This window comes from Rattus norvegicus, chromosome 3, assembly GCF_021556685.1.
Source record: "Rattus norvegicus strain SHRSP/BbbUtx chromosome 3, alternate assembly SHRSP_T2T, whole genome shotgun sequence".
Classification (NCBI taxonomy): Eukaryota; Metazoa; Chordata; class Mammalia; order Rodentia; family Muridae; genus Rattus; species Rattus norvegicus.
The window spans coordinates 46174949-46189157 of NC_141536.1; the positions used below are offsets into that span (position 1 = coordinate 46174949).

The 14209-nt window shown below is 44.7% G+C and overlaps 1 protein-coding gene across 1 annotated transcript in view; it reads right to left on the bottom strand.

The window, feature by feature from the left end:
• The window catches only part of Dpp4 (dipeptidylpeptidase 4), an 81630-nt gene that overhangs the window by 31605 nt on the left and 35816 nt on the right, over positions 1-14209 (bottom strand). Inside the window, 4 exon segments of the mRNA NM_012789.2 lie at positions 108-152; positions 2257-2392; positions 11004-11116; positions 12648-12808. Coding sequence (NP_036921.2) covers positions 108-152; positions 2257-2392; positions 11004-11116; positions 12648-12808 — 455 coding nt within the window.

Below are 14209 nucleotides of genomic sequence, written 5' to 3' on the forward strand. Positions count from 1 at the left end.
ATTTCTATCAGTGACAACATAGTGCCTTAGTATAGGACAAGCCACACATTAACCAGCTTTGAGTGTCAGTCGAGATGAATATGAAGTCTATAACTCAGAATACTTACTCTTCCGACCCAGCCTGTGGCACTCGTTTCAATATGCTCCTGCGTCTGTGAAGAAAAGGACAGTGCAGTGTTTCAAAGAGAGGACGGTGGAATCTGTGTGCGCTTTTTCTTTCTTTCAAAGATGGAATTCTCGTGTATCTCAAGCTGACAATCTAACCAAAGCCTTCAACTTCTAATCCCGTGTCAGCTTCATAAACACTAGGGTTATATGGGTCTACCACACTTAGCTTTACACTGTGTGGGAAAGGGAACCAAGGCCTTCAGGCATGCTAAGCTACTATTCCAAAGCACTACAAATGAAATTACTCTTAACGACAAGAAATGAAAACATCCTATATGTCTGTTTATGCTAGTCTTTCTCATGTGGTTGCATTTGATCGTTTATCTCTGTAGCTTGGGGCTGGCCTGAAGCTCCAACTGGCATTTTAAATCCAGTCTGCACAGTACTTGATGCTGTCCTTTGCTTTCCTGTAGCCTACTAGCCCATTCTCAGACCTTTTCTTAGCCCCTCGGTCTAGATTCCTGCTCTTACTCTCTTCTCATGGAAAACTCCCTCAGCCCCTTTCTTCAGCCCTTCTGTCATTTCCCACGGACCCTCCCATCATTCACATCTTCTGGGTGTCTAGAGGGCTACAGTCTCCTAAGTGATGCTCAGTTATCATTCATTCCTTCTGGTCCATTATCCTCCCTGCTCAGCCCCTAGCTGACCTTCCTTGGCAACAGACAACTCTATTCCCATTAAACTCTTCATTTTAGAATCCTGAAACAGCTTTCCATCCTTTCAAGATAAATTCAAACACTTCAGCATGGCCCCTGAGCCCAGATCTAATCCCTGGCCTTATTTCCCATCCAGTTTCTCACTTTCAGCTTAGGTGGTAAGCACATTCAGTCCCTCTAGGCTCTAAGCTGTTCACTGTGGATGTCCTCACCCAATCCTCAGCTTAGAGGGAACTTTCTCTCTTATCTGTTCACATAGGACATCTTATCCTAGATGGCTCTCTACTTTCCCCCAAGCCAATTCCTTGTCTTGTTCACTTGACTCCAGTAGAGTGCCTGTTATTACCCTGTGTCTATCTTAAACCCTCTTATTGCACAATATCCTGATATTGTTGATGAGTCAGTCAGCAGAGAGCAAAGAGCCCTGGGTTTCCTGGTATGAGTTCAAGTGTGTCCTATGACATAGGCATTTTTCAACCTCACTGAGCCCCAGGCTTCACGGTGCCTGCCATATTGTAAATGCTCAATGCAAAGAAAGTCTACGGAATATCTTTACGATTGCACTCCCTACCAGAACAAAAACATTTTTTTGGGAAATGCAGGCTGTTTAGTTAATTTAAAAAAAAAACAATCCCATAGCTTAGCAACGAGGTGGGGACATTTAAAGTAATATAATGTTTCTTGCAGAAACAAATGAGTGTGTCGAGATATAGAGTGTCACTCAAATTCTCTGCCCTGTGCCCATTTAGGACGCACGTAGGTAGGTGTGTGACGCAGGGCTCATGACCAGAAAGAGAAAAAGAGGCACAGAGTGGTCATAGCATTGGCCTGCAAGACTGCAGTCCCAGCCACTTCTGTGGCTGCTGGCTCTCAAGGTAGCCTTGCTGAAATCCTCAGCCTGGAAGGACTTCAGGGTGTCCTGTCTGGGAGCCTCAGCACCTTACACTTGGATCAACACCCTCTCGGGCTGATGGTTCTGTGTTTGGGTACTATGTCAGTCTTCTGCTTAGAAATGGTTTCAGTCTAGTAATGGATCTGTGCCATCTGGTATCTGTTTTGTTACCCACATGCTTAGCTAGCTATTTTCCATCTTTTATTTTCTACCTGTTAAAATAACCTTCATTTTGCTTGCCACCTCTAGTCCTCATCCTCATTTTGACATCACGGACTTCAACTTCTGTCATATGGCTTTTACTCACTCCCTTTCCCCCTCCCAAGTGATCACATCCACAGCATGACTAGCGGGCAAAAGAGAAGCGGAAGCTCCACAGGACATCGAGAATTTGACAGGCGAGACTGACCTCCTGCTTCAGAGCTGGATATAGACTCAGGGAGAAGAGAGCCTAAAACATTTACAGATCCCAACCTTCGCTGACCCGGATGACTCGAATCCCTGATGTTGGGCTAGCAGAGCATTCCAGGGAACTCTTACCGTTGGACAGTTCCATACTAGGTTGGTCTTATCATAGTCGCAGATCGCCATCACGGAATAGTTCTGAATCCTCCTGAGCCACTGCAACGAGATTCTGTCTTCTGAAACCCAGGCCACGTCACACAAGTAGTGATCCCTGGAGATAAGAAGAGGGGAGGGGTTTCAGAAATTGTGCGGTTGGGGGAGATGGCACGGTGGATAAAGTGCTTGCCTTGCAAGTATGAAGATTAAAGTTCAGACCCCCACAGTCCCAAGTAAAAGCCATGGAGTTATGGCAGCTACCTGCAATCCCAGCACTTGAGAGGCAGAGATAGGGGACCCCTAGGTCAAGCTTGTACCTAGACTAGATTGAATTAGCAAGTTCAGGGTTTAGTCAGAAACCCTCCTCAATAAATAAGAGTAAAGAACAATCCATAAAGATGCCCCCATGTCAACTTGAGGTCTCTACAAACATGAGCACACATGTTCCCATACACTTGCTAACACACACACACACACACACACACACACACACACACACACACACATGAAATATGATTTTTTTCAGACCTTGTTGCAAATGAACATTTTACTTGAGAAGACAGAGTCTAGTCTGCTGTGGCTTAAATATGTATGACCCCATAGACTCCTGTGTTTGAATTGCTTGGCTCAGAGTGAGTGACACTCTTGGGTGTGTTGGAGGAAGTGTGTCACTGTGGGGGTGGGCTTTGAGTTCTTCTATGCTCATGCTATGCCCAAAGTGACACATAGTCTCTTTCTGTTGCCTTCGGATCAAGACGTAGAACTCTCAGTTCCATGTTTGTCTGTATGCTGCCATGATGATAACGGACTAAACCTCTGTCTGAAGTGTAAGCCAGCCCCGATTTAATGTTTTTTTGTTTTGTTTTGTTTTGTTTTAAATAAGAGTTGCTGTGGTCATGGTGTCTCTTCACAGCAATACCACCCTAAGACATAGACTAATGAGAAGTAGAATTTTATATCATTAGGAGCACCATTTAATCACATAACACGTTCTCTTCCCTTTAGCTTAAAATACAACTTAATTTCTGAAAGAAATTAAAGTATATCTAACAGAAAAGTATCTAACAGAAAAGGCAGCAGACATATCCTAAAGTGGCTTAACACAACGTGACTGAAACCATATGTTTAGGACAATGAAGTTCCTATCCTGACTCCGGGTCCCAGGTAGTCAAGGGTGAACCTTCCCAACTCCTCTATGCTGAGAGAAATTTAGTGAGGTCAGGGACACTTGTAGACATGCTAAAATTTTCTAGTAATTCAACATACTCCCCTCCCCATCAGTGTGTTTCCTGCAAAGCTGCTGCTGCTAAATCAATGTCCCTGGCATCCAGGAGCCAATCAGAGCGCAGTGTCTGAAAGTGCTTCTCCACCCCTGGAAGAAGCCAGGGCCCCAACCTAGCCTGGCTCTTCTGCACTCACCCGAAGCTGGGGAGTCAAGAGAGCAGAAGGAGGGTAAACTCTTACCCAGGACTAGTAATGATATCCTTACAAATAACTGAGAAGGGTCAAAAATAAAACAAAGAAAAGATTAAGACACTTTTAGTTGAGGGCCTGGATAGTAAATATTTTTAGTGTTATGGTCTATGCGCCCTTGCTACTAAGAAGAAGCTACACCTGACCCTTTTATCAACTTCACTTCAGATTGGGAGAAAAAAGTAGACCCAAGCCTCAACGAACTTTTCAAACCAAAGAACTATGACCCAAAATACCTTTCTCGAAAGTCAAAAGATGGCCCTGTGAATAGTCTGTAGTATTTTAACCCAAATTTATAGAACCAGTTCCAGCATGCTGTCCTCCCCAGTACATACCTTAAAGTACGTTTAGAACTGTATCATGATTTACAGTGACATGTGCAGAATTTATAATTCACTCTTCTGGTAGCCTCCCTAACAGTTTTTTTCTCTGGATGCTTTTTTTTTCCTTAGACATGTTTGCCAGTCCTCAGGGGTGATTTCAGTAACTGTTCATACATCACTTCTCTCCAGTGTCTGATCAAGGCCTGACTACCTCTGTCAGGAGTCAGTTCACGGTGGGCCTTTCATCTTACTTTATTCCTCTCGGCCCACAGCCTTCTTTGCCTCCACTCGGCCACTCTAAATACCCCCTTATTTGGCAGCAGCCATCCTCCCCTGAGGTCAGCCTGTTCTGGCTTGACTGCCAGCTCCTTTGAGGCAGGGGCGACATGGGCCTTGTCTATAAAACAGGTACTTGCTAAGTTCTCTAGGAACGCAAAATTCTGTTGTGTTAGGACTCACAGCCATCCTTCCTTAGAACATCCTTCTGTTTCTGTCTCCCCTCTTTTCTTGAGCTCCGAGTCTTACGGAAGATATTAATTGAGCACCCAAGATCAAATACTCACAGCTCCACAATTCCCCTAGGATGGCATGAATGTCTCATGTGGCAGTGCCCTGGAGACCCCTTGGGTCTCATGTTATTTCACTGTGGGGTTTCGGGTGTGCAGCGTCTGTACAGCAACCAGGCACCACATTAGCACACACGATACTACCTTCCCATTTCAGGGTCCCTCACGCTCCGCTGCCTTGGTCTCCATGTTCTCCAGAACATCCAAAATCGTTTTCCCAGTTGACCTCTTCCTTCCACTTTGACCTTTATTCTGAAATGACTTCTGTGCCCTTACTCTAGTTCTTAGCTGAAGTGCCTCCATGCCAGCGGTGGTGTTTCCTATAAAGTCTACAAGTCAGTGTTGCTAGCATCCAGGGGCCAATCAGAGTGCAGTGTCTGAGAGTGCTTCTCCACCTCCTGGAAGGAGCGAGGGCCCGAACCTAGCCTGGCTCTTCTGCACTCACCCGAAGCAGGGGAGTCAAGAGGGCAGGAGGAGAGTAAACTGTTAATATATCCTGGCAAATAATTGGGAAAAATAAAAAAATAAGGCACAGGAAAATAAAGTTTTTCAAAATTAATATTCCACCAAAATAAAATCTACACCAAAGATCAAGAAACATCTAGCTGAGGACACAGATAGTAAATATTTTAGTCGTTCTGATCTACATATTGTCTGTCAAATTGCCACAGTATAGAAGCAGTTAGAGACAATGCTGACATTAATAAGAGTGGCTATGTCTCAATATAAAGGTTCAGTTTCAATGCCATGAATTCCTTTTCTATTGTTCTTGTCCCTTTCACAATATAAAACCATGGATAGCTGTGAATGATATGAGGACAAATGCCAGCCAGGACGGATTTGAATCATGGATTCTCTTCTGTTAGACCTGGTCCTACACCACTCATTTTTGCCCGATTAGATTCAGCAACCACATACCACCACTACAACAAACTCTTTGGAGACCAAAGCAGGCAGATTGTTGGAAGTTCAAAGCCAGCTGAGGCCACAAAATAAAACCATGTCTCAAAAAACCCAAAAGATCTGGAGAATCTGATGAGATTTGTGAAATCTCCTTTGCTAGAGAGAGAAAACTTCTTAACTCACAGACACACGCTGTCACCCAGAAACACTCTTCCTCCTTTTAAAAGCGTTCTGATTGCAGTGAGGCAGGTGGGAGCAAGAGAACTCGTTCATGCCCCAAGTCACCTACGGTAGGTAGCTTTATCTATGAAAGCTGTGTTATACCTTAGGCTTGGCTGTCCACACTATAAAGCCACTTCTGTCATTAGAAAACACTGAGCAGTGGAATGTGGGAGAGCAGCCAGCAAACTCTTGTGCATGGGTCACATTATGTGACCTGGCCACCATCCCTGGTGTTTCTAGATAAAGGTTAACAAACCTGGGTCTGAGACCTTAGTCACTGTCAGTGACTCAGAACGTACTCTGCACTCCGAGAGGGCTCAGGAGAGGCCTTTCACCAAGGAAGCAGACAATCTGTTTTAAAACGTTTTTATAAACATTCTTTCCTCTAACCACAGCCCTGAGACAACATTAGGCCAGGATGGCACTTCAGAGTCATGAAAAAGACGTAAACCGATGGACGGCTTGCCTCAACTCCTCACTCAAAGGTTTAAGTCCCCACTTTAGCCAAAGGAACATGCCACCAGCAAGACTACCCACTATCTTTGTAGGATAACATGCTGACTGAGGAGGGGGCCAATTTCTGAACAAATCCCGTCTCTTACAGTGAGTGGGAAACGATGGGGGATTCTTATACAGCTAAGCCTCCTTCAGAGCCTGGTCTTTTATCCTAGGTTGGGCAAAGGGACCCAAACGAGGCTTCAGAGTGTTGGAAATGCATCAGTCACCAGAAGAATCTGGTTGCTTATCATGTGGAAGCAGTGGATTTCGGGAATTATACGAGTTTATACCAGTGTGAAATTGACTCTAGGCTGGAAACTGCCTACTTCCCTTAAGACTCATGACCACTCTGTGAGGCAGGTACCACTGTGGCTCCTGTCTAGCAGATGAGGAAACACAAGTGTAGAGGAGTAACTTGCCCAGAAACGTCCAGATCCAGGATTCAAATCAAGCAGATGGCTTCAGATTCCCCTGTCCCTATGTGCCCCTCCTGAAAATATCTTCCTGTCCCATTGGGAAGTCCTACTAGTTCATCCCACTCTTAGGATTCCCTGAGTGTACAACTCCTTTCTCAGTGAAATGTATTTATTCCTTGAGAGTTATGCATAAGCCAGGTTTTACAAAGAAAGTCAGCCAGCTACACTCACAGGACATCCTGCTGTGGCAAATCTTGCAAAGTGACTCCTTGTCCTTGCAAAGAGGAAGGACTTCATAAAAAGGCTTTTAGGTGACATCACTGCCTCTAATTTATATAAATGTTTCAACTGAACATTAATGATATGTATGCTTTGCTAACTGGAGGGGATAAGGGAGGGGGAAATGCTACCCGGAGCCACTGCAGCCTGGGACTGATTAATTCAATGAGTCACCAGAGGAAGCAGGCGTACTGCCAGTGCTGGCCGTGGGCTCCATGCCACCCTTTGCTCTGATAGGGATGCCAACCCTCCTGGGTCCACTGACAGATTGCTGAGAAGAGGGATGGGTGGTGGGATGCAGGAGGGTTGAAGGAAACAACATTGTGTAGTAGCACGCAAGCCCTAATCTGTCTGCTTTCTTCTGGGTATCACCTGCATGCTGGCTGAGGGGGTGGAATGCCAGTTCAGTTTACCTCTTGCCTGGCAAGGTGATGAGCCTAGTGTGTGTAGACCAAGGGTCATCGGGTGTTCAGAGAAATAGAGGGAGTCTTTGTCTACTGTGTCTCTTATGGTCCAGGGTAAATCATCAGCTGGGTGTGATGGGCCCCCGAGGCTGTTCACCAAATGTTAGGAGGGGTCACCTCACTAGACACACCCTCTCCAGTCCAGTAGTTTTAGCCTGCAGAAACCTAGTCAGAGGAAGGAAAGGGGACTTGGTCCACAGGGTGATTTTTGAAAGCTATCCTTGGAGCTGGCTGTGGGGATTCATTCCTGTGCCACACACCTACAGGAACACATGGAAAGCCCAACTTTCTTACCCACCTTTCCATTCATCTACCAACCCATCCATTTGGCTACCTGGCTTCTTCTCTATTACATTATTCTATAGTATCAGACACTGCATCTCAGTCACCCTGCTTTGCACCAGTTATTATAAAATTGTTCCCTCTCTGAAAGATCTTGTCTTGCTTGACCCTGGAAACACAACTATTAAAGAAAAGTTAGGAATTTCACAAAATCTGTGTTGTATACTGTTTCCTCACAAACATTTTGAGCTCTTGGGTTCCCATTTGGCATTGTCAGTGAACACCAGCAGTTCAACTAACCTAACTAGTCACAAGCTTCAATCTGTGAGTGTGGTAGAGAGGCTCATCCTGTTCCCGGTCTAATTCCTAACAGAGGGGCAGACCAGACTCAGCCACTAACAGGACTCCACTTGCTGACAGCTCTGTGGAAGGAGTGGACAAACAGAAAACGAGTGGGGAGACCTGGGAGAGCCAAGGAGAGTAGTGCTGAATTTGTTTGGTAGTTTTCTCAAGGATCTAGTGAGTCACGAGGGGAAGCAGTGAGACACTCACTAAGTATGCCTTGTCAGGACTGTCTTGGTCCTGGGGGTCTTTTACTCAAAGCATGAAAGTGTTGTCTTGTCAATTGAGAGACTATTTTCCCCTGGTAGACCCAGGGTTTCATTGTAGAAAAGCTATGATCTCAGCAGCACTAACAGAGATCGCAGCTGTACCTTGGAATCTCCCCTGAACGGAACACTTCCCTGTGGCATTTCCTGAGACAGACATCTCTTTGGTAGTATGTTCTACGTAGAATAGTATCAGTCAATAAGGCAGCCCTCACCAAACCTTTAGCTTAAGAAAGTGTGGAAAAGCAAAGAAGTAAGGTGACTTAATTCTCGAAGAGCAAACACTAAGTCCTTAAGTCTTGGCTAAGTCTTCTGAGCTCATCACTTTCCCAACCGTGCTTTCAACGGTGCTTTCTTGGCAGGGAAGACTCACTTTCACCAGCTGTGAGGTGACTGTGGAAATGATACTGTAGGGTGCTGTGTGGAATGGGTGAGAAACCAAGGGTAGATAAGTAGCCCAGACCAGAGAAAGCGCTCACCACTAAACCTTACTAGTCAACCACTTTGTTTTAGTAAGTGCAAAGTGTCACTCAGTACCTATAGCTCCTCCCAGGACTTCTAACCCCACCCGATCTCCCAAACCTATGTAGCTAGGGCAGGGGTGTATGTATGTCTAGGGGTGCAACACTGAGCTTTACACTCTCCTTTCCCCCAGTTTCTAGGTCAGGAGATCTCTTGGTTCTCAGCTCTTGTTCTATTGGTCCACAACTCCTTCCTAGGTGCTCTCTACTTTTTTTTTTTCAGGAACCTACGAGAAACAGCAGGGGCAAGACTGAGGCTTGCCCAACACAAGCAGCAATTGTCTACCTACTCTAGAAGTGTGCCACAGTATTATGTCGCATTGAAATAAAGATTTTCAGATTGTTTAAAAAAGTTTGGTAACCACTTTTGAAGTCTATGGTAGTCCTAGTCGGGACTGTTTTCTGGGCTGCATGCCTCCACAGACAGGTGCTGGCTGCAGTTTGAGAGGTCCCAGCAGATACATCCAGTCTTTCCCTGGGCAGCCTTTCCGGTGCGCTGTGGGTCAACCTCAATGCTTTCCTTCCATCTTCCCTGCTCCACGCCACCGGTTCGGTGCAGATTCCTCAGGAAGCTTTCTTTGATCCCTCCGGGCATAGAAAACCCATCACACTGCCAACTTGGAATGCCTCCAACCGGAGGTGGCCACTTCATTCTCCTAGCCACTGACATGCAAGTTTGGAATCTCTTCCCTGATTAGAAATGCCGGAGGCATCCAGCCCCAACCTCTTTAACACACCTTGATTTTGTAAATCATGGTTTTTAAATCAGTGTTAACTTAAGAGTCTTCTGGGTTGAAACAACAGGCTTTAGAGCCTTTGGGTATAGCTTTAGATCTTGGGGTTGGGGGGGGACCAATGGACAAATTGATGGATTTAAATTTCTTACTGATTAAGATTCCTTGCCCGAATAAAGGTATTGTTACGGTTACTTCCAACCAAACTAGTAGATTTCAGCATAGTACATAATTTGCACCAAGTTCGACAGTGTCAACTGAGGCACAGGATGCTTCCTGTGATGTCATCTCTGGTTCCTCCCTGGGGGCAGCAGCTGTAGTCACAGAGAAAGTTTCTCATAGTCCCCTTTCTACCCAGAGAGCCTGACTGAACAGGCCTACTCAAGGTTAAGGTCTTTTCCTTAACCTTTGGACCTCATTCTCATATCTGTACAAAAGACGTGTCGTAATAGCTGTTGGGAAGAGAGCTACTTAGAATAACTTAAGTAGTGAGGGAGATCATGTGTTAAGGCCCATGTCTGGCACACAGTGAACGCTCAACACATGATAGCTGCTCAGGTTTTTATAGGAAAAATGGCTCGGTCTTACAGTGCTTGCACAGCAGGATTACAGAATCTGAGAGTATTTAAGCAAGTGACATCTTGAGAGTTAACTGACTATTGGGGTTCCCAAATGTGACCCACAGTGTCTCTGAATTTCTCTGGATCTGTGGGGAAGAATTATAGCTCATCCAAAATGAGGGTATTCAGCTCTTTTTAAAAAAAATCGTTTTTAAACCACTGTTGACATCTAAAGCTAGTCCCAGATTTGGGAACTGTTTCTCAAGAGGCACCCAGGAGCTTTGCCATAACACTGTACTGGCTACAGACTGGTCATAGCACTGTACTGGCTACTGGTACAGGTCATAGCAGGGACCACCAACTGTGGTAGACACGTTATGCTGTAGGTGGCATGTTGCCATGCCCAGAGAAACCTGCATGATCCTCAGCATGTACTACCACCGTTCTCCCTCACTGGAGTCCGTTTCTCCCTGTGGTGCCTCCAAGATTCCAGAACATTCCTTCTCTAGAACTCTGGATTTTCTCTGACTATAGAAGCCCCCCAAGACAACCAGTGGAGAGGTTCCACTCCAGCCTTGTATGTTCTCACTGGAACCCCCTCCCCCAGCCCCCATCACCTTGTCCTGTGGTTTTCTTTACATCAGACTGAGGTGTGTTTGTCCATCTGGTTATTGTCTGTTTCCTCCAGTGATGCCTGGCTGCCCTATTCACTGTGTGTGCCCATCATGAGAACTGGGCCAACAGGAAGTTCCCGGACAAAAGAATGAATCAATGATACAAGATGATGCTATGATTGCTGCTGCCATCTGTGTCTGAAATGTTCTACCTGGGGAGCAGGAAACGGTCTATACCCAAGCACTCAGGTGGGGCGTCTTACCCTGTTGTCACAGATGCAGGAGCGGTGATTTGCATGGGAATCGTAGTAGTAGTTGAGCTGAGAGAGTCTGTATTTACAATAAAGAACTTTACAGTTGGATTCACAGCTCCTGCCTAGGGGAAAAAAAACCACAGAATTGATAATGATTCTTTTAAAATAAAACAGCCTCATCATTACATAAATTTAAACTTCATTAAAATATCTGAATTATGGCTATAGAATTACAACAATTGGACACTGTCAAACAATCTAATAGAAATAAAATGAACACAAAGGAAATCCGTCATGTGTTCAGGTAAAAAAATATTCGGGTGTGAGTGCATGTGTGCATGTGTGCATGTGTGCATGTGTGCATGTGTGCATGTGTGTGTTTATCAAACATGAAGGTCCAAACACTCACAGTTAAAATCATGATGTTTGCTTGCTCATAATCTGTGTGCTTTGTGCCAGGGAGGACAAATGTCTTTTTACAAAAGCAATTCTGTCATTTGCCAATATATCCTGACTGTATAGTAGAGCAGTTTTTGGTAGCTCCACTAAGAATATCACTTGTATAACATCAAAGGCTTGGTCCATTGTGAAAAGAAGCCTGAGGCCAGAGGCAGTCGTGCTGATGAAGTGGGTGCCGCCTTCACTTACAGTCTAGGTTAACCGTGGTGGGGCTCAACGGTCAATATTATAACAGAAGTCTCTAAGCCCTTTAAAAGTGTACACATGGGTCTTCCATTGACAGATTAGTCAGAAATAATATGATTTTTAGAGACTGATTTATGGAGCTTCCCCCCTACTCAGTTCCACTCATCAAAAAATAACATTCTCTGGAAACACATCTCCATATTTAATTTAGGATCTTTTTTCCTTTTAACTTCCTCTCCCTTCCTAAAATGGCAGATCTTCATAAGGCAAATTAAGTGAGTTGGTAAAAATAAAAACTCCTTTTTTTTTTCCAAATCATTTATGGCAGAAATACGTTGTTAGCTTTTCCTGTAGACGACGAAGACGCTGTGGCCGTTTTTGTTATGGTGCTGAAGAATTCCTGGCTCCCTCCTAAAGCCCTCTCCTGGCTTAAACTGCTTGACAAGGATCCTTGATTTTAATACACACAGCGTGGATAGCAGGGAACAATCTTGAAACCCAGGATGCGACACGACTATCTCACATGTAGGACGTGCAAAACTCACGTCAGTGCCAAACCTGTAACAGAGCCACTGAAACTCGTCATGCACTGTATCCTGTTAATTAGTAATACAATCTGATATATAACCAGGCTTTTCAACTTCAATTCGGGCTCATTCCAACTTCCACAAATGAGATGAGCTCCTGATTCAATTACAGCCCTCCCTTTCCCTTCATTCAAGCATTTCCTACCCCTCCCCTACCTCTTTCAAAACCATTTTCACCATCTTTTTCTGCCTGTCATTTCTTAGAGTTTTTGGAGAAATTACAAAACCTTAAATCACACTCTTTCCTGGGATAATAAAAATACTTTAAAATTGCCCAGATGCTGTTGACTTCAGCAAGAGAAATCACAGAAAGCTGTTGAAGAGAGACTGACAATATTTTCATTAGCAGGAAGGGATTAAATGCAACCATTCTCTCCCCTCATCAAATCGCAGAGCCATGATGTGAGCGGGGAGCACAGACCTTTGGGTACGGAATCCACACTGTCTTGGGGTACTGCAGTGACTCATCAGAGTAGAAGGAGTATTCAATGAGAGGCACTCCGGTGTCGTTAAACTGGGCATAAGCTAGAAAAGTGCCGTTTGGAGACCACCACAGTGCGGAGTAGGCACCGAAGATTTCCTCTGAAAAAGGACATAAATTGTTCTGTTACAAGAAAGCTGATAAATTGGCTTTGGCATTCAAAATATTGTTCTCATTAGCTTTAGTAATTATAGTAGAGTTCAACTAATGAACCGTTTCACATTTGCTGGGATTCCAAAAATCGAAGTAATACAAATGAACAAAAATAACGTCTTCGAGGATATATCTAGATTGTAAAAAAAAAAAAAAAGTCACCCATTGGACCATTTTAGAATATTGCAGCATGCGACATTGGATATATGCTCTCTATTTTTTTTTCTTTATCTTATAATCCTCTAAATTTATGCCTCAAAACATACCAAAAGTAAAATTCACGCGGGAGGCTGATTTTCCTTTCTAATTTTCAAACAGTCAACATGCCAGCAGCACACTGCCTGACTGGGCTGAGTTTTCACTGAGTCCACGAGGTACTGGTGGGTGGTGCCTAGCTCTAGGCTAGCAAACCAATATGGTGCCCAAAGTTTACTATCCTGGCACAAAGAAGGTGTGGAAAGGATGCATGTCGAGAGAACTCCACAGACCCCTACAGAGAAACATTTCTTTTGCTCAGCCTAGAAACTGAGAGTTCCTTGCTTAACCCCCTCTCCTGATAAATAGTGAAAGAAAGGTAGATTCAATGGAGAGAAAGGCGTGGCTTTCAAGTCTATTGAAGGACTACTTTTCAAGCTCCGGCAGAAGCAGTTCCTTGCTATGATTACCGGGGGACCTGTCCACAGGACATTTGATCTCAGGCTTCTAAAATACTCAGATCTGCCTTGTCAACGGGGTTGGGGGTGGGGGGCGAGGCTTAAGATCCAGATTACGGGGTTGGGGATTTAGCTCAGCGGTAGAGCACTTGCCTAGCGAGCGCAAGGCCCTGGGTTCGGTCCCCAGCTCCGAAAAAAAGAAAAAAAAAATCCAGATTACGGTGGTGTGGATCTGGACTCCCTTCAGAGACTCATGTAGTTAAAGGATTGGCCTCCAGCCTGTGGTGAGACTAGGAAGTGGTGATGAGTAAAGATTTGGATCCTCCTGAAAGGAACTTGGGTCTCTGGGATAGAGATCATGAAAGGGAATTGGGACCTCAGGCCCTTTCTCTTTGCTTCCTTACATCTGTGAGATAAAAACTCCTTCTACTGCATGCCCTTCCAAGTGGCCCTGGGCTGCAAGGGACAAAGCAATATGGACAAATGGACAAGTAAGCCAGAACTGCGTCTTTGAAACCATGAGTTAAAATAAATCTTTCCTCCTTTAAAATGTTTCTTGTGCACTTTTCTTTTGCAATGATAGAAACCTGGTGAACAGTTAACCTGCATTTCAAAGCATAGACTCTAGAATCTCAGGCTTGGGAAATTACATTTGCCAGTCAGTTTTGGATCACTAAAGGCTCTTTGCTCATGGCT